The 20,280-nt window shown below is 45.9% G+C and overlaps 1 protein-coding gene across 4 annotated transcripts in view; it reads left to right on the top strand.

Annotated features, from left to right (window-relative positions):
• Positions 1–18,726, top strand: part of LOC147635493 (tRNA-splicing endonuclease subunit Sen2-1-like) — a 52,981-nt gene extending 34,255 nt beyond the window's left edge. The window contains exons 2-7 of one of the 4 annotated variants that reach the window (XM_086802790.1): positions 937–1,092; positions 16,234–16,464; positions 16,587–16,735; positions 17,629–17,822; positions 17,911–18,010; positions 18,089–18,726. In XM_086802790.1, coding sequence (XP_086658916.1) covers positions 1,068–1,092; positions 16,234–16,464; positions 16,587–16,735; positions 17,629–17,822; positions 17,911–18,010; positions 18,089–18,268 — 879 coding nt within the window. In that variant the 5' untranslated portion in view covers positions 937–1,067 and the 3' untranslated portion in view covers positions 18,269–18,726. The remainder of the gene's footprint in view (positions 1–936; positions 1,093–16,233; positions 16,465–16,586; positions 16,736–17,628; positions 17,823–17,910; positions 18,011–18,088) is intronic. The other 3 variants (XM_086802791.1, XM_086802792.1, XM_086802793.1) reach the window with 3 other exon arrangements.
• The last annotated feature ends 1,554 nt before the right edge of the window (positions 18,727–20,280 follow it).

Here is a 20,280-nt window from a genome sequence, read left to right as displayed (position 1 = left end):
AACCACTGCCCCACTTGGTCTTCTTCTGCCGGGATTGAGGTCGACTGCAGGAGTTGAATCCATTGAGCCAAAGTCTTCTCCACTGTGGGAACTGCATGGCAAATGCAGACAAAACTGCTTGGAAAACTTGAAACACCTCTGACTTGTCTGTGGAATCCTTTCACATACCATCTTCGTTGATCATGGAACTCTGTACCTCTTGAGGCGACTGTTGGAGCAACTTCTGTATTTTTTTGTGGAAGAGAAATCCCTTCTTATACCAATTGATGCACATAACTCCACTTTCTCCTTTGATGATGGATGTCAGTCTTCCCCAGAAAAATCATGGGTAAATCTTGTATTCCTTGCAGATGCAAGTGAATGCAACTGACTGCTTATGCTGACTTTCTAAACTGATGCAAAGGAATGCAATTGACTGCCAGGATGACTGATGCAAGCCTTATGCAATCCTAGATGCTATGTAGGATGCACATGAATGAATTACTGATGCATGTCTAAGGGTAAAACCCTAAGGATGACGTGCAAGATCTTGAGAACAAAGTTTAACTGAGCAAAAGCGATTGACATGATGCTGAGGCTTAGGGACTAAGCATGAACTAAGGCTGGTTACCCTATAGAGCCCGCGTGATACCAATGTAACATGCGGAGAGTTTGATTGTAGTAAAACAACCCTAGTCTAACTTAACTGCACTTAAGAGAGAGACAAGAATATAGAGAGATGCAACTATTGTTGAAAATGTGGTCATGTAATTGAGGAATGCAGAAAGCGTAAAGAGAGTGAGAAAAAGAAGCAGCAGTAAGGTCTTGCTGCAACTATAGGGGACAATGCCGAGGAAACAAATGTTGCACATGATGGCTATGCCTTAACAGCCACATGTAGTGTTTTGTTTGCCTCTTGTTTGTCATTGTTGGATACTGATTAGTATTTTGATTTAGGTGCTACAAAGTACATCACTTCGTGCAAGAAGCTGTTTGCTACCTTGAGAGATGCACCGTCGGTCCGTCAAGTGGTACAGTCATAGTTGCAAACACTCTCGTTTGCAAGGGTATGCAAACGTTTGCAAAGAATGCAGCAAACTCGTGATTGCAGAGGTTTGCATTCTTCACTTCTCTCCAATGTTTAAAAACAGGTGCCTAGCCAAAATTTGGGTTCTTGTAAGGGCAATGTTTTAAAAATTGAGTGTGGGTGTATTTCATGAAGGAGAAGAGTGAAGTGTTCACTCATTTTCAAAATTTCAGAGTGAGGCTAAAAAACAGAGAGGAAAGCATGTGAAATCGTTGTCTCAACCCTCAAATTTTTTTAGCTTGTAAGTTCTAGCTTTAAATCTTAGTTTGTGTTCTCTTTTCTTCTCACATAATTAGTAATTTGGGCATAAGTTTTATGATTTTATACTTACATAATAAGGTCACGAATGCAACCGGTTTGAAGCATTCTTTAGCATACTTAACATACTTGTATGCGAATGCAAAGAATGCTTGCAACTATGGGTACAGTTTTGTGTGCTAATAATGCATTATATGTCATTAAAAGCATTGGCAATGTGGAGTTAACATCATGTAGTGGGGACATGTATCCCCTTTGCAGATACTTTGTATGTACCTAGAATTCGTAAGCTCTTATTTTTGTGTCAGCACTTGCAAAAGCTGGTCTCAAAATCCAGTTTTCTAATCATTGTTGCTCCATTTATGAGAGAACAGATTGTGATGTGCTTATGCTATCTGATACATTACGCAACAGCCTTTACAGGCTTGACATGTAAGACATGAGTAGTGATTCTCATGATGATGCTATGGTTGCTTCCATATCAGAGGTTATGCGTGACATTGAGCTATGGCATGCTCCCTTCTCTTATGCGTTTACGGCATCAGTCTTGGTTCATGAGTTGCCACCTATGCAACTCCCACACAAACATTTATGCGAGGGATGTATATTGGGAAAGATGCATCGTGAGTCCTTTCCAAAGGATGGCACTGTGCGAGCTACTTGGCCATTGTAGCTTGTACATAGTGATTTATGTGGCCCTATGAGGGCATCATCTTTTGCAGGACATCTGTACTTTATGACTTTCATTGACAATTACACTCGATTTTGTTGGGTGTATGGTTTGAAAGCTAAATCAGATGCATTAACAACTTTCTATCAGTTTCTCCCTATGGCTGAAAATGCTTGCAGCCATAAGCTCATGACATTGCGTACACCTGTGCGCCCTCTTGCCCGCTTGCACCCCGCCCTTTGTCCCCTCCATCTCCCTCTCTCTCTCTCTCTCTCTCTCTCTCTCTCTCCCTCTTTCCCTCTCTCGCTTCCTTCATCCTCATTTTTCTGCTCCCCCCCCCCCCCCTCCTTGCCTTTGAACCCCGATCACCATCCCTAAGGCCCTAATGGGGACTTGAACCCCCCACCCTATTTCATCCCACCCTATTTCATCTCACCATTTCTTCTCTTTCTCTCCCACATATTTACCTGCTCCTTTCAAACATTCCCTCCCTCTACAATGGGAGGGTCTAGCGTGATCATATCCTTAGGGATCTTATCAAGGACCAGACGAAGACATTGGACAACACCATCACCGCCATCAAGAAGGACTTATTGACGCGCATGGGAAAGCTGGAGGCCGAAGCGGAAATATGGAAGGAAGAGAAGCTTACCATGCAAGAGGAGTGGGAGAAGGAAAAGCTCGCCATGCAGGAGGAAATCAACCTTTTGAAGGGCGAAGTGGCATCCTTATGTGATCGTCCATGGGAGGAAGGAGGGACTCTTGAGGTGGACAAAGAGGCAATCAAAGAAGAGATCACCAAAACCCTCACCCACACAATCGAGGGGAAAATGGAGGCGGCCCGGGAAGGATGGGTAGAAGTGATGAAGAAGAACATCAAAAAGGAGGTGCAAGAAGATGTACAAGTGATGAAGAAGAACATCAAGAAGGAGGTACGAGAAGATGTACACATGATGCAGTCTACTCTTGATGAAGAGAAGATGCGACGGATCCGGCGCCTAAACATCCGAGTCACAGGGATACTAGAGAGCACTGCCTCCACGCCCGAGATTGACGGGCGGAACTTATGTACCAAGCTGGGACTAAAGGAGAATGAGCCGCTCCCATTCACTAGAGTATGGAGGACAACCCCAAAGGACTCCACCAAAGGCAAGGCCTTAGTGCTACAGTTCCCGGACGAGGAGAGTAGGATGAGCTTTATGAGAAGACGGGCTATCTTGAGGAGCTTGCCAAGGGACCCCATCTACTTCGATGATGACCTCACATGGATGCAGCTGGAGCACAGAAGATTATGCATGCCGAAGATCAAGGCGGCACGCAAAGAAGGGAAGAAGGCACATTATAGGGATGGTCACATCCACATTGATGGGAAGAGGGTCGAATAGCGCCATCTGGCCTATGAGACACGGAGGAAACAACATGAAGACAAAGAGATACACATAACAGCCTGGAACTGTAATGGAGTCCTATGGACACATCCAGGGAGACTTGAGGAGGTGATGGAGGGCCGGGATATCATTTTGATGACAGAGACACATGAGAGGGCTTACCACGGGTTGAGGGTTATTAGTGGGAGTCAGCTCACCGACAAGGGATGAGACAGGCCACCTCCCGAGGTTCAGGAGGTATTGCAGTGCTTTTCAGATATGGGTTACATGAACATGTTCGAGTCGTAGCACGAGACTCGGAGGCGAGATACATGTGGATTAGCTTACGCCTCTCGGAGACTAGATGGATTTATATCGCCCTTTGCTACTTTCCTCCGAAGGGGTCGTGGTTTGCTACCACCGAGGAGCCGGGTGGAGGAGAGGCTAGTGAGTCTCCATACTCTGTCTTATCTGAGGAGATCTTACACTATTCGACACTGGGAGAAGTCTTCTTGATGGGGGACTTAATGCACGGACTCAGAGCAGACTGTGCGAGATGTATGGCTTTGAGGATCCCTTGAGACTAGAGCCGCTAGCTACAGAGGATACAGGGACCACTCGGATCTCTGCGATGGAGGAGCTGACAGCACGGGATATGCGCAACATTTGCTGGAGCTTGGGGCCCGACACCATCTCGTTATTTATAACGGGATGACTCAGTGGCCAGATTCAGGTGGGTTGACTTGCTTTCCAGTGGAGGGTGGCAGCAGTACAGTGGACTATGTGATGGGATCCCGGGAGGCAGCAGATATGGTGTCTCACTTTACCGTACCATTATGCCCCATTGGGGCGGATCATACATATCTATCCCTCACTTTCAGGAGCTTACTGGAGACCCACCCACCCATCATACAGCCACCACGCACTATTTTCCACTTCACTCAGGACCTAGCCGATGTGTATGACTATCATGTTCATGATCAGCTATTTGCCTTAGACCCATCGGCACCCATGGCTATGCTCACCTCCGAGCTCTCACATGTACTGCACTCCGCAGCTGCGAGGAGTTTCCCATACCACATACAGACAGGACAGCCACCTACATCTGGGAGCATGCCCCAGAACCGATGGTACGATGATGAGTGCAGAAACCTTTACCGCAGTCTCCGAGTGCAGAGGGCTCGCGGGGAGATCACCCAGAGACAGGCAGGCAGGAGGATGCATACTCTCACCCACCGTAAGCGGCGAGCTTATGAGGAGGCTCAGTATTGGGACACATATCACATGCTCATGGGCAGAGATGCTGCTGCGGCTTGGAGGAGACTCAGAGAGCCCCGTCCTCCCACACCCATTACCGATCCTCAGACCTGGCAGACATATGCAGAGAGACTCTATGATGTGCCTGCACAGCCCCCTATACCACAGCCCACAGAGCCATGCTCCACAGTCTCCACCTTCTTCACCCCACCTATGGTTAGGAGGGCCATATGCCGATTGCAACATGGAAGGGCGACAGATCATACAGGATTACAGGGAGAGCATCTCATCTATGCTATTGATACATTGGCACCATTTCTTGCTCATCTCTTCAACAGAGCTCTGTGAGAGGGGTTTCCGGCTGAGTGGACGATGCACACTATTGTGCCGATCCATAAAGCGGGAGATGTACTAGACCCCGGGAACTACAGGACCATCATGATTGGCCATATATTGGCCAAACTATACGGGGCAGTTTTGGAGGCAGAGCTGAGCACTCATGCAGAGGATGGGGGATTGAGAGCAGCAGGCCAGGCAGGCTTCCGACGAGCCTTCTCGACCATCGACCCCATTTTTACATTGAGGTGCCTGATTGATCAGGCCAAGGCACAGAGGCAACGGCTCTATTGTTGCTTTGTGGATTTCCGCAAGGCATTTGATACTATGCCCAGAGAGCGCCTCTTTCGGCAACTACAGACACTAGGCATACCTCAGACATGATGTGGGGCATATACAGGCTATATAAGCATGTCTTTGGGATAGTTCGATGCCCAGGAGGCTTGTCCGACACAGTTGCTAGCACCATTGGTGTGAAGCAGGGGTGCCGGCTCTCCCCTACGCTCTTTGGGCTCTATATTGATGAGGTGGTCGATTACATCACATAGGGAGGAGGCTCTGGGGTTGAGCTATCAGGTATTACTGTCCATGTTATGCTTTATGCTGATGACATCGTCTTGGTATCCGACACGCAGGTTGGGCTTCAAAGACACCTTGTGGCTCTTGATGACTTCTGTGCACAGCAAGGTCTCACAGTGAACCTTGGGAAAACCAAGGTTATGATCTTCCACACCTCACCCGGAGTCAGGAGCCACACTACTCTCACATTAGCAGGAGGGCGGGTCGAGGTGGTGAGCTCTCATGTTTACCTTGGCATCACATTTACTAGCTCAGCTGGACGCTTCTCCATGGCTGAGGCAGTCCGAGACAGAGTGACCTGGGGGTATGCAGCTCTTGCTGGCCTTGAGCGTCAGTGTCATTAGGCACATTTTCAGGAACCCCGCAAGAAGGGGTGGCTCTTTGATACATTAGTGACACCAGCCTTGATGTATGCAGCAGCGGTTTGGGCACCAGGGCTTGCAGCCTCCACATGGGTACAGCTCGAGAGACCACAGATCTTGATGCTCTCGAGGATGATACGCAGCAAACCATCCGTCCCGCACGACATTGTTCGAGCTGAGTTTGCTGCACCACCTATGGCAGTGGAGGCATTGTTCCAGACGATCTCCTTTATATACAGGATGAGGGAGATGCCCACGGAGAGATTATCCCGCCGAGCTTTTGAGGCATCCAGACAGCTGGCCGAGGCTGGACACACTGGATCTTGGTATGCACAAATGCTACAATGGTTCTCACATCATGGGATAGACATTGAGCGGTTGCCACCTTTTCAGTATGATCAGTCTGCTCCACGGGGTTACCTCTCTCTCAATGAGAGGAACAGAGTGATGAGATAGGACATATGGTAGCGCTACATACAGGAGACATGGACAGCACCAGAGAGCCCACTACCACCGAAGATGCTGTATTACAGAGACCACTTTATGAGCATCTCAGGGGATGGGTTTATACAGCGACCACGGTATATGGATGTATACATGCCACACAGCTCTCGCGTTGCTATTGGACAGCTACGAGTCTCATCACATCAGCTAGAGATAGAGGCTGGGAGAGCGGCACGGGTTCCAGAGCCCCGAGCGGATATGCAGATTGTGCCACGAGGAGGTGGAGATTGAGGATCACTTTGTATGTAGATGTAGAGCCCACCAGGGGGTCAGAGATAGTTATGCAGGACTGTTTGAGGAGCACTCTTCACTACATCAGTTGATGGAGGCCTCGGACCAGCGACAGCTTGGCAGACTACTACTAGAGCTTCATAGTTCTTGAGAGAGACTCCTCCAGACACCCGCTCCCACTAGGGGTGGGAGACAGTCCCAGCTCACAGATTTCTTCCAGAGAGCTATGCCAGTGCCAGCTGATGTACCACGTGGGGTGACCGCATAGAGAGCAGAGGAATTGAGAGCCAGGAGGAGACCTAGACAGACTGGACACAGAGCACCCTGACTCCGTCACCGAGAGATAGCAGCTATCCGGATGAGACACCAGATGGAGACACAGGAGAGGCTAGCTCTCTTTCATTCAGACTCAGGGTACATGTTCACGCCACTCATAGCCTCAGCATCGGCGATGTATGATATCTATATCCCTCTTATGGCACTGGATGGAGTTAGACATAGATCTGCATAGCATGCTTGTACTACGCCTTCAGCATATAGAGATGCATCTTGCCTTAGCACTCCATCCACATCCCCACCCCCCTTTATATTGTTTGTATATGGGCTCCACCGATCCATGATGATTCACAGTTGTATCCAGACACATGCACACTTTTTCTTTTCTTTCTTTTCCTTTTCTTCCGATGATGACTGGAAGAACACAGTTGTATTATTTTTTGTCTCATAGGCCGACTTTGGCATTGAAGTCTCATTGGGACGCAGGATTGCGGATCTTGCGGTATCTGCAGAGTACGAAGGATCTAGGACTCTTTTACACAGGAGGGGATGGAGTCAGACTCCAAGGTTGGAGTGACTCAGATTGGGGAGGAGATCCAGACACGAGGAGATCTACTTCAGGTTACAGCTTTACCCTCGGCTCAGGAGCAGTTTCTTGGAGGCAGCCAACTATTGCCCTATCTTCGACAGAGGCAAAGTACTGGGCTGCTTGTGGTGCTGCTTGCGAGGTTGTGTGGCTGCGGAGGCTGCCAGGCGAGATTGGGTTTCCACAGAAGGAGCCCACAGTCATCCAGTGTGATAACCAGAGTTGTATAGCTATTGCTTGGAACCCGGTCTTCCATGCCCGGACCAAGCACATAGAGATACAATATCACTTTGTACGTGAGAAGATCTTGGTTGGTGACATCTTGCTACTTTATTGTTCGACGGAGGACAATGCGGCGGACCTCTTCACGAAGTCTCTACCTCAGGCTATGCTCAGGCGGCACTCCAGCTCCCTAGGGTTGATTTCACAGCTAGGAGCTGAGAGGGGGTGTTAGAAATCATCTCCTGTCTTTATTAGACACCAGGGCCTCTGTTGTGGGTGTGCCCGCCCTTTGTAGGTGTTTTCTCAATTTTCCTCACTCCCCGTATTTTTTCCCCATTTTTCCCTATTTTTACCAGGTGTGGGAGGTAGTTTTCTGCACCCTGGCTGATCCAAATACTGGCCGACTGCTGGTTAGGAGGTTTTGGATGCTGGCCGACTGCCCCTTCAGGTCCCTGACCTCTCATGCATGCTGGCTGACTGTGTACAGCTGGCCGACTGCTGGTGGATGGAGCTGGTCGTGGACATGTAGGCCCAGTCGGCTGCCTTTTCAACAGGCCGAGTGCATGTATGGGGCCATATAAAATGGCCCCATGGCCCCCACACCATTGTATCTTGTTTTCATTTTGGGATCTTGTGTATAGAGAAGAGTTACACGCCTATCTCTCTCCTTCTCTTGTGCTGTCTATTTTCTGCACTCTACTTGCTCTTGTGGTCTCAGATTTGGTTATCATCTCCGCTGGGTATTTTGATAGTTTCTACCATTTAACCCTTGCTGTAAGTGCTCTTTGGTGAAGCACATTTACCAAGCATCTAGCCTACTATTTTCCCCTTGATTTAGGAGCATCTCCTAGCATCTCTCCACGTTTGGAATCTACCTCTTTTAGGCCCTCAATCATCTCTACCACTTTATCATTTTAGCCTAGCTAACTTTCCACTCTTTTCACCCATTTTTCCCCATTTTTACCAGGTGTGGGAGGCAGTTTTCTGCACCTTGGCTGATTCAGATACTGGCCGACTGCTGGTTGTTGGGGTAAAGGCGTTATGCCACCCTTATAGTGTGTACAAGCCCATAAGTTATAGTACATAGTACACTTAGTACATTTAATGTACTAAGTGCACTATGTGTACTAGTGCAATATACATGTGTGATAGGGGAGTCACACACTCATACCTTATGAGTTGACTTATCCCCACAACTCTCTCTCTCTCTCTCTCCCTTGCTTCTCTGTGTATGTCTCCCATGAATGAACTCTAACCCTAATTCTGTTTTCTCCCCATCAACTGGTATTAGAGCACTGGTTTAGGGTTTGTTCTCGAGTGCTGAATCACTGGCTCGTAGGGGATTCTTCTTCTCCCATTCAATTCAGTGTGCAAGGCAGCCAGCTGCTCGACTCTCCAGCAGCTGCTTTGCCACAGTAGCACACAGTCGAGCCAGCAATCTTGAAGGGCGAATCCAAGGGGGCAGGCGTGTCAGGCGCCTACTGCAACAAAGGCGTGTCGGATACGTAAGCCAAGGCGTACAGCCGAATATAGGCAAGGCGACGTCAATCGTGTAGGCGCTAGGCGATTCGGCTGGCTACTTGAGTCGAGCGTGGAGCAGCGGAACAGAACGGACGCTCACTGGCGGGCGTTGAACCATTAGCGACCTGTGCTAGGCGAAGTGCTGGGCGGACAGGCTGACGGGCGGAACAGAACGGACCTGTCCCGTTTTGCGATTGCAGCCCATTCAATGCTGATCGCTGCCCAAACTGCAGCGCTAACCAGCCTGTAGTGCTGCCCAGGCAGCCAGCGTTACCCTGGCTGCTGCCCAACTGGGCTGCCATGCAGCCAGCACAGCCAGAGCAGCAGCGCCCACAGCAGCAGCAGCACTAGGCGCAGCCAGCGCCTGCAAAGCAACGTGCAGCAACAGCCAGGCGCCGCCGTACAGCACAGCAGCAGCAGCAGAATCCGTATTGCAGGCAGTCCAAATACCACGCCCCCCTCCTGCAACAGAAATCAATCTGCAAATCTCAGAGAAATTCAGAATATCATAGGTATTTGCCTCTAATTTTTGCGAATTTCTTATCAATTAAATCAATTGAGCAGGTACAGGTGCCCAATTGCTCAATTTTTTGAGCAAAATTGGCAAAATTGGGTGACATTGGTCACAATCAGGATAAATTTGCAGGAAATTGGTCAAATCAGGATCAATTTGCAGGAAATTGGATGTCGAAATTTGGGGCTTTTGATGTAATTGTGCAATTAAGCACTCATACATGCTGTATGATGTGAAAAATCGCACATTTGGGCAAAATTGCAGCAAATTGCAGTGCAAATCAAGGGGCTTTTGTGCCGATTTGGTTGATTTGCATGCAGGCAATCGCATTTGATGCTGTGGATAATGTGCTGATGCCTTACAAGCACTCAATGTGCCTGTAAATCAAGGGGCTTTCATGTATTGGATGTATATGTGGCCAGGGGGAAGCATCGTGAACACTCTGGATGCCTTCATGTGCGTCAATGTACCATGCATGATCAGAAATTGATCTCAAATCAAGGGGCTTTTCAAGTTTGTATGCTTGTTGAGCTTGGCAAAGCAGCAGGCAAGACATTTATGCCTTGAATCCTCAGAAATCAGCTTGCAGTCAAGGGGCTTTTGCCCAATTTCTGTTCGGAACTGTTGTATGCAGTGTTCGGGACTGTAAAAGTCTGATTTTCACTCATGTGGACAGCCAGGAGAGCATTTATTGCTATTGTACCTGCTGGTACAGATTTGGCACAGCTTTGTGCATGTTTTGGCATGGCTGTACACTGTTTTGAGTGACCAAAAGGTTCAATTTCAGCTGCTGTACTTGCCGGTACAGGTTTGGTACATCATTTGTGAGCAATTGGTACTGTTGTACAGTACTTTGGAAGGGCAAAAGAGCACATTTAAGGTGCTGTCCAAAATCTGCAGCAACCAGATTTTGGTGTTTTCATCACATAAAGTGGGAGAAAAGTTGCATTCTTGCTTCCGCAGTGGGAGATAAAGCTTGGGAGAAAAACTGTGAGCACTTTGTGTGCTTTTGGTGCAGTGTTTGCACATTTTGCAGGGAGTCAGGCATTTACAGGTTGCATTTTGCTATGGCAACCACAGGTGAGAGCTCTTCATTGCTTCACATCAAGAAGCTTGAAGGCTCGCATAATTATGATATTTGGCAAACCCAGTGCTACAATGTGTTGCTCCAGAAAAAGCAGCACAAGCCTATCAAAGAAAGGAGTGTGATGCCCGCTTCTCTTACAGCTGAAGAGTGGGAAGATATGGATGAGCTGGCAAGATCTACTATCATGTTGTCTGTGTCAGACTCATTACTTTTTAGCATTCGTGAAGAGAAGACAGCTTGGGGAATGTGGCAGAGATTGCAGGACTTGTATGCCCAACAAAGTGCCTCAAGCAAAGTGTATTGGTTGAAGAAACTCATAGGTCTTCAGATGAAGGAAGGGGCTTCTATGACAGCCCATCTAAATGAGTTTAATGGTATTGTCAGCCAGGTCATTAATCAAAAGTTGGCAATGGACGATGAGTTCAAAGCCACTTTTCTGTTATGCACTTTGCCAGAGAGTTGGGACACATTCAGGACAGCCACTAGCAATTCGCATGCTATGCTGTCATATGCAGATGTTGAGGGTGCTCTTCTTCAAGAAGACATGAACAGGAAAAACAACTCTGTTGGAAAGTCCAATGCAATGAATGCACGTGGGAGATCCCAGCAAAGGGGGAAAAGCCAAGAAAGGGGAAGGAGCAAGTCTTGCTCCAAAAAGGATTTGGAATGCCATTATTGTGGCAAAAAGGGACACATTAAAAAGCAATGCTACAAATGGAAAAATGATCAAAAAGAAAAGGGAAAAGGCAAAGACAAAGAGAAAGATGAAGCCAAAGGGCAAAAGTGGAGTCAAGATTGAAGAAATCAATGTGTCACATGCAGGTGGCAGTGAGGATGAGGTCCTATTTACTTCTTCACTTGATGCCCATTCACTTCTTACAGGTGGTCATGGTATGCACTCATGGATCATTGATTCAGGTGCCTCCTTTCATGTCACAGGTTGCAGAGACTTGTTTGTCAGGTATACTGCTGGCAATGAAGGAGTGGTTTATTTGGGTGATAACCATGCATGCAAGATTCTTGGCAGAGGTGATGTAAGGCTTGTATTTTCAGATGGCTCACAGCTTATGCTCCATGATGTCAGGCATGTGCCTGAGATCAAGAAGAATCTGCTTTCTACTGGACAGCTTGATGATGCTGATTATGTTACCACATTTGGTAGTGGAAAGTGGAAGATTAGTAAGGGCTCACTGGTTGTTGCCAGAGGCTCTAAGGTGGACACTCTTTACTTTATGCATGCAGGTGTTTGTCACCATGCTAATGTTAATGCAACCGAGCTGCCGGAAATTTCAATGTGGCATAGCCGGTTGGGACACATGAGTGTCAAGGGAATGGAGCAATTGTCTCGTTTGGGTTACTTGCCTTCTCTAAAGTTTTCAAGTTTTCAGTTTTGTGAGCATTGTATATATGGTAGGCAACTACAGTGCCCCCACAAGAAAGCTCTTGGACAGAAAGATGCTCAGTTAGAGCTTGTGCATACAGATGTATGTGAGATGCCTCAGCTTTCTTTGGGAGGGGCAAAATATTTTGTGTCATTTATTGATGATGCCACACGCAAGGTGTGGGTCTATCCTCTTCGTTTGAAGAGTGATACATTCTCAGTGTTTCAGAAGTTTGTTGCTCTTGTTGAGAATCAAACTGGTAAAACACTGAAGGCTTTGCGTTCCGACAATGGTGGAGAGTATATGTCCAAACAGTTTCAGGACTTTTGTGATGCTAAAGGCATCAAGAGGGAGCTCTCTACTCCTTATGATCCTCCACAAAACGGGACAGCAGAGAGGATGAACAGGACCATACAGGAGAAGGTCCGTTCTATGTTGTCACATGCTGCATTACCTCATGGTTTTTGGGCTGAAGCTGTTATGACAGCCGTTCACCTTATAAACAGGTCACCTAACACGAGGCTTGGTGGGAAAGTGCCAGAAGAAGTATGGACAGGGAAGCCTCCGTCATACAAGCACTTGAGAGTATTTGGTTGCGTTGCGTACGTGCACATACGCAGGGAAATGCGCACCAAACTTGATCCTAAGTCTCATAAATGCATATTCCTAGGATATGGTGACAGAGGTGAAATGGGGTATAGACTTTGGGATCCCATGAATAGAAAGATCATACGCAGCAATGATGTCATTTTTGATGAAACATGCATGTATAAGGAGCTTGCAAGGCAACAACAGCCTAGCAGAGTCATCTTTGATGATGATGGACATCATGGACAACAACAAAGGGCTGTAAATCAGCCATTACAGCAGGAAAACCAGCCCTTAAATGGTGCTGAAAATGGTCCAAATGGACAGCCAGATATGGCAGAAGATATCCCTATGGATATACCACAGTTAGAGGAGATACCGGGCATGATATTTCAGCCTTATGGCATGGAACAGGAGCCACCAATAGGTGATATGCAGGCTGGACAGCAACCTGCAAATGATGGTCATTGGGTACGGAGGTCCACTAGACCCTCCAGAGCCCCTGACAGGTTTGTTCCAGGGGTTGACTACTTGATGCTCACTGACTGTGGGGAGCCCTCATGTTATAAGGAGGCTTTACAGAGGGCAGACAAGGCTCTATGGGAGCGTGCCATGAAGTCAGAGATGGATTCTCTGCATAAAAATGGAACTTGGAAGTTGGTGCATTTGCCTGCAGGCAAGAAGGTTTTGCCATGCAAGTGGGTTTACAGGCTCAAAGTTGCACCAGATGCAAAGCCAAGATACAAAGCCAGGTTAGTGGCTAAGGGCTTCAAGCAGGAATATGGTGTGGACTTTGATGAGATCTTCTCTCCAGTGGTCAAAATGACCACACTTAGAGCTGTGTTGGCTTTGGTTGCACATGATGATCTGGACTTGATTCAGATGGATGTGAAGACTGCTTTTCTTCACGGTGATCTCCATGAGGAGATATATATGCAGCAACCAGAGAGTTATGCAGTAAGTGGAAAGGAGAAGCTTGTATGCAAACTGAAAAAGAGTCTTTATGGGCTCAAACAGGCACCAAGAGAATGGTATCATAAATTTGATACATTCATGAAATCACAGAAATTCAGGAGAAGTGACATAGATCACTGCTTGTACACCAAGAAAGCTTTGGATGGCAGTCTATTGATCCTCATCTTATTTGTTGATGATATGTTGATTGCCGGGAAATCTCGTAAAGAGATGGATGCCTTGAAGAAGAGGCTGCATGAGACCTTTGACATGAAGGATCTGGGTGATGCAAATCACATCTTGGGTATGCGGATACTTCGGGACAGAAATCAGCATGTGTTGTATTTGTCTCAGAAGGAATACATTGGCAAAGTCTTGCAGAGGTTCAATATGGACGGGGGGAAGAAAGCTAGTACTCCTTTGCCTCCATATGTGAAACTCAGTGCTATGGACAGCCCACAGTCAGATAGAGACAGGGCTGATATGGCCAAGATTCCGTATGCTTCAGCTTGTGGCAGTCTCATGTATGCCATGGTTGCTACTAGGCCGGACATTGCATTTGCAGTGGGAGTGGTTTCTAGATACATGGCCAACCCTGGCAAGAAGCATTGGGAAGCAGTGAAAGGTGTCATGAGATACCTAAAGGGCACACAGGATATGTGCATTTGTTTTGGCAAACAGGATGCATTAGTGCATGGTTACACGGATTCGGATTATGCCGGTCATCCGAATAACCGGAAGTCTACTACCGGTTATGTATTTACATTCACAGGAGGTGCTGTGTCATGGATATCCAGGATGCAGAAGTGCACAGCCTTATCTACTACAGAGGCCGAGTATATTGCAGCCACAGAGGCTTGCAAGGAGGCATTATGGCTATCTCGGTTAGTGGTTGATTTGGGCTATACAGGGGATATTCCATTGTTGCATTGTGACAGTCAGAGTGCCATTCAGTTGGCAAAGAACCCTGTTTTTCATGCAAAGACGAAGCATGTGGATGTGAAGTATCACTTCATCAGAGCGGTGATAGAGAACAAGCAAATTCAGCTTGTTAAGATTCATACGGATGACAACCCGGCTGATCTATTGACGAAGAGTTTGCCTCCGGAGCGGTTTGCTCATTGCAGACACTTGATGGGCATTGGATGAGGCCATTTTCAGCCTTGATATGGCCTTGTATATTATCATGTACATGCTGATTTTTTTTTCTTTACTTAAGGGCACTTTGCCTTTAAGTGGGAGGTTGTTGGGGTAAAGGCGTTATGCCACCCTTATAGTGTGTACAAGCCCATAAGTTATAGTACATAGTACACTTAGTACATTTAATGTACTAAGTGCACTATGTGTACTAGTGCAATATACATGTGTGATAGGGGAGTCACACACTCATACCTTATGAGTTGACTTATCCCCACAACTCTCTCTCTCTCTCCCCCTTGCTTCTCTGTGTATGTCTCCCATGAATGAACTCTAACCCTAATTCTGTTTTCTCCCCATCACTGGTCAGGAGGTTCTGGATGCTGGCCGACTGCCCCTTCTGGTCCCCGACCTCTCATGCATGCTGGCCGACTGTGTATGGAGCTGGTCGTGGACATGTAGGCCCAGTCAACTGCCTTTTCAACAGGCCGACTGCATGTATGGGGCCATATAAAATGGCCCCATGGCCTCCACACCATTGTATCTTGTTTTCATTTTGGGATCTTGTGTATAAAGAAGAGTTACACGCCTATCTCTCTCCTCTTGTGCTGTCTATTTTCTGCACTCTACTTGCTCTTGTGGTCTCAGATTTGGTTATCATCTCCGCTGCGTATTTTGACGGTTTCTACCATTTAACCCTTGCTGTAAGTGCTCTTTGGTGAAGCACATTTACCAAGCATCTAGCCTACTATTTTCCCCTTGATTTAGGAGCATCTCCGAGCATCTCTCCACGTTTGGAATCTACCTCTTTTAGGCCCTCAATCATCTCTACCACTTTATCATTTTAGCCCAGCTAACATTCCACTCTTTTCACCCAAATCCACCACTACAAAACCGTTCTTGTAAAGCCTATATAAGGCTCACTTTTGCTTCATACTTTTTTGCATCATTTCATGTGTTGAATCTCTTGTCATTTTAGTAGAAACATAAGTGTTATGAGTCGTGTCATTAACCTTGATTAATGTCACATTTAATCCACCATAATCATGTAGCTTAATTCATACACTAGCACATGCTTTTCTCATTGTGTTGTTTGTCTTAATTAAGTGAAATGCTCAGATTGCTTGGGTAACTCTTGTTACATCATTATCAAATGTTAATATAGATGTTTTATTGAATGAATATTGGTGTATATAAAAGATGAAAAAGAAGTTTAGAAAATGGGAAAAAGGTTACTTAACCACAATCACATCTTTTTGTACAAAAGTTAATTAAGTTCACATAAATGGAAAAATTTGTGAAGACTCAAACTTTGATTTTTGTTTTTCTTTTATAGAGTCTGAGCCAATGTCTGGGCCACGATGGAAGTACTCAAATGCAGAAGAGTTTATGCTGGAAAATCCCATCTCTGGAGTCTATGAACAGATGCAGTCCTTGTTGCCTATGAAGTCTTTTCTTGCCCAAACAGCTGTGATCTTGCAAGCTGATGCACATCAGTCTGATCTTCTAAACAGTGCTTGCTTTGGCCGCCCTATTCTTGTAGGACCTCAAGCTACCCTTTCTTGCAGTAAGTTCCCTCTTTTTGGAGTCCAACGTGGAAGGGTTCTGCATGCAACAGCAGCAATAGGCATATGGGTGTTGCAGCCATGCCAGCAAATGATCCTTTTCTTTTCTTGCTTTATTCTGAAGTTGATGGCATCAGTAACGGTTCACCATGCCAGGAGAATGTATCAAGAGATAGAACTGAAGAGATCCTGCTGTACGAGCTTGGTTTGGAGGAGGCCTTCTTCTTATGCTATGAACTGAAGTGTCTGGAAGTCTGCTGCAAAAGACAGCAGGTAAAATTGCATAATTCATGTGGGGCATGGACCATGGTGCAAATCTCACAGTAGAATTGTTTGAAAATCGTTGGAAATTTAAAGGAAATGTAGCTCTAACCAATAAAGGGTTCATGTGATTTTTTTTTTCTGTACTCTTCATTCCCCATTACTGGAACCAATAAAGGGTTCATGTGAAGTTTTTTCTGTACTCTCCGTTCCCCATTAATAGAATCTTTGGAAGGAAGCCTAGTGCCTGTCCAGGAAGACTTGTGCAAGAGGAAACCTTAGTGAGAGCATACCAATGTTGCAAGGTACGGGTTGTGCCAGTTCAAAGGAATGGCAATCTCTCTGTGCCCACATACCACGAAGGTGTCCGTGTTTGCCTGATTTGCATTTCAAAAGGATTTGAGAAATAATCATGTAAGTACTCGTACCCAGCTTGCCTGTACCCTGCTCCGGCCTGCCCACTGCCTGTTTGGCCTACCCAGGCTGGTGGTAAAGCTCCTGCAGAGTGCGCAGGACCTGAACCAGCCTGCAGGATGTGGAGTGGCTCTAATTATCTGGTCCATGGGTAGCCCGTACCTGACAGAAGCTGCTGGTCTCCTTCCAAATGGCCGGATGTGCATCATATGAACACTATCTGGAGTAAGGTGTGCCACATTTCTGGACTGCCGACCGTGAACCTTCACATGCTGTCAACATAAACATCCTTGTTGAGGTTTCCCTTCTAAAAGGGAGAAGCTTCACAATCCGCTTTACATCCATTTGGGAAATGGGGTGCCAGGGCCACCCCATTTCTAAATGGTGATTGTACTTGGATTGAATGGTCTTTTGCTTGATGGTGAACCTTTATATCAACCTTTGTTTTCTTTTAAAATCTGATTACCTAATTATTGGCTGATGACTGAAAGATTAAATGGCAGGGGGATGTGGTTCTGAATAATGATGACCTCTGGCAGCTAATGCTGAAGCGAAAACAGGGTTTTTTGCACTACTACAAGGCCTATTCTCATCTAAGAAGAAAAAACTGGATTGTTCGGACAGGGCTTCAGTATGGAGCTCACTTTATCACATACAGGCATCATCCATCACAAGTACATGCAGAGTATGTAATTTTGAGCTGTCACACATTTCAATAATGTTGATAAACGTGCACAGTACAATAGCATCTAGTCCTAGTATGGTGTGTGCAGGTATGCTGTGATTGTTGTTCCTGAGTGGGAGAAGCAGATGCAGTTGAATTCTTGGAGCCACATGCAAGGCATCATCCGACTTTGTGGCAGTGTAGCCAAAGTAAGCCCGTGAGCTTCATCTGTTTCTGCATTAGTTTGAAGAGTGAAGATGTAATTGCTATTCATGTAATTGCTGCAGACTTTGCTGCTCCTACATGTTGTCCGGACAGAACTTCATGATGACCATCCCAGGTGTCTTGACTTCTACTCAATTCAAGAAATGGAGGTGAAACGCTGGCTTCCAAAGAAGCACCGTATGGACGGTTGTACAGCCAGTACAGTTTCCCAAAGCGAGAATGGCCATGGCCATGCAAACTGATGGATCCATGGATCATGCATGAGACAAGCCTTTGCTGATTGCTGGGCTTCTCTATAGAAGCTCAACTGAAAAAACAACAATCTAGTGGTGCGTGCAATGACAAGGGTGGTTACCCAATTGTGTGTGTGAGTGTGGCTTTCCTTGAAACCAGTAATCCTGTGTCTGGTGTACTTAGTTGACAAGGCCACAAAGTAAGTCCCCACCATCACATAATATCTCCTCTACCTGTGCTTGCCATGCACTGTCCTGTATAGCTTATCGAAGGGAAGGTCGAGGTTTATGTGTATGCTTATGATAGGTTAGAGTAACTGTCATGCAACAACAGCTTCCAGTCTCACTATTAGCCTACTAAAAGATGGACCTAGAGTGGCCTAGTAGTACCCTATCACCACTCTTCGTTGGTTAACGACTTGTAAGAATTGTTCATGATTTTTAATGCATGTTTAGAACTTAACACATCCTTGCTCAACTTCACTTAATCTCTCTCCTCGTCCATGCCATGCGAGAGGAGGTCTATACTTGCACCAATTTTGCCAAATACTTTCATTGATTAGAATCTTTGGTGGTTGTGTCAATTGGACCACATGCAAAACTTACCTTTGGAAGATAGAATGCCTTAAATTTTGTAGATTTTTTAAAGTTGAGAAAATAAAATTTAAAGCAGTCCCAAGACGAGGCGATACTTCTACTTATCAGTACTCGTATGTTGGAGGTTTATTTTGCAATTACAATGTACATAGGTGTGTCAGTTCTACGTTGAGGAGGAGGATTGCATGATTCGTTGAAACGGAGTAGTGAATCCTCATTGTCGCGTATACCAGTTTGCTTTTGTTGCTTCTCATTCTTCTTCCCAATGAAATAAAACCAATGGTTGTGTATTTTTACATTGAGTGGGTCCAAATATAATTCATCCTTTTTTAAAACACACTAACTTGGGTCGCTTGGTTGACTATCCGTTTCTTTTCATATAGTAGAAATTTTGTTTGCTCTTCTGTACTTTCCACGAGGGAAGTCCAACCACCAATGACAAGTAAGAAATATATCCTCCTCACAAAAATCATTGGCCTGCAATTTGTGTACATTGTGTTGCTAGAGGACTATTCTCCAAGACTTAAGGGGAGATCGCCTTGATTTCTTAAGCTAAAGTGCATGCTCTAAGCCACTTGCGTACATCACAGAGAGTTTACGCTATACAGTGCTATAACAAAGTATCGGAAGCTTGGTCAATAAGAAAGTACTTGAATATACATCTCTTGGATGCTTGCTTTAATCCAGGTTGCTTGTCAATTGTGAAGGAAGACTTTACTCTCTCGATTAGCTCGTCGAATGGGCTATTGAAGTACTTCCTTTTCATTTTGAGTACGGTGACACAGAATATATCGGGCAATTTCATTTTGTAGGTTGTCTATATTCCTGATACTAGAGGTGATTTGTTCTAAAATTTGGCTCCACAACACCTCTCTTTTCAAGAACCTCTTGAAGTCCTACATGTCTACGCACATTGTCCAAAATGGAAAAAGTTAGAACCATTCCTAGGTTGGCATGATTTCTAAGATTGTCATCACTACTTTGGCGATCGCACTTACCATGAGGCACATGATGTACGACCCGTCTGCATCCTTCGGTAGGTACAATAAACGACGCTTATCTGCTAGCCCTAGTGTTGAGCATGCGAGTACCACCCTGTCTTTTGTCAAGCCTTTCGGCTTGTCATCCTAGTTCACTTGCACTAACAAACTACACAAATAGTACATGTTACATGCTCTTTGTGGTCAAACAAGCTTGGTTAATAAACTAGGAGAAGATACAGACCTAAAGAAATCGTCGCTATTAATTGGATATACCATTGTGGTGGCAAGTCTCCTAGTTGTTTTCTGACACCTTGCATCAACTTCGTAAAATGCCTCTCTCCACTTACCTTGAAAGGTGTCAGGATCCAAAAAATCCTTATGCTGGAGAGTTTCATGTAGCTCGGCTTGGTAGTCATCCTAGAAGTATGATATTCTATGGCG

This window comes from Cibotium barometz, chromosome 9 (genome assembly GCF_041138505.1).
Source record: "Cibotium barometz isolate CiBa-2024 chromosome 9, ASM4113850v1, whole genome shotgun sequence".
Classification (NCBI taxonomy): Eukaryota; Viridiplantae; Streptophyta; class Polypodiopsida; order Cyatheales; family Cibotiaceae; genus Cibotium; species Cibotium barometz.
The sequence above is the reverse complement of the archived record's forward strand: the minus strand, read 5'-3'. Positions and strand labels throughout refer to the sequence as shown.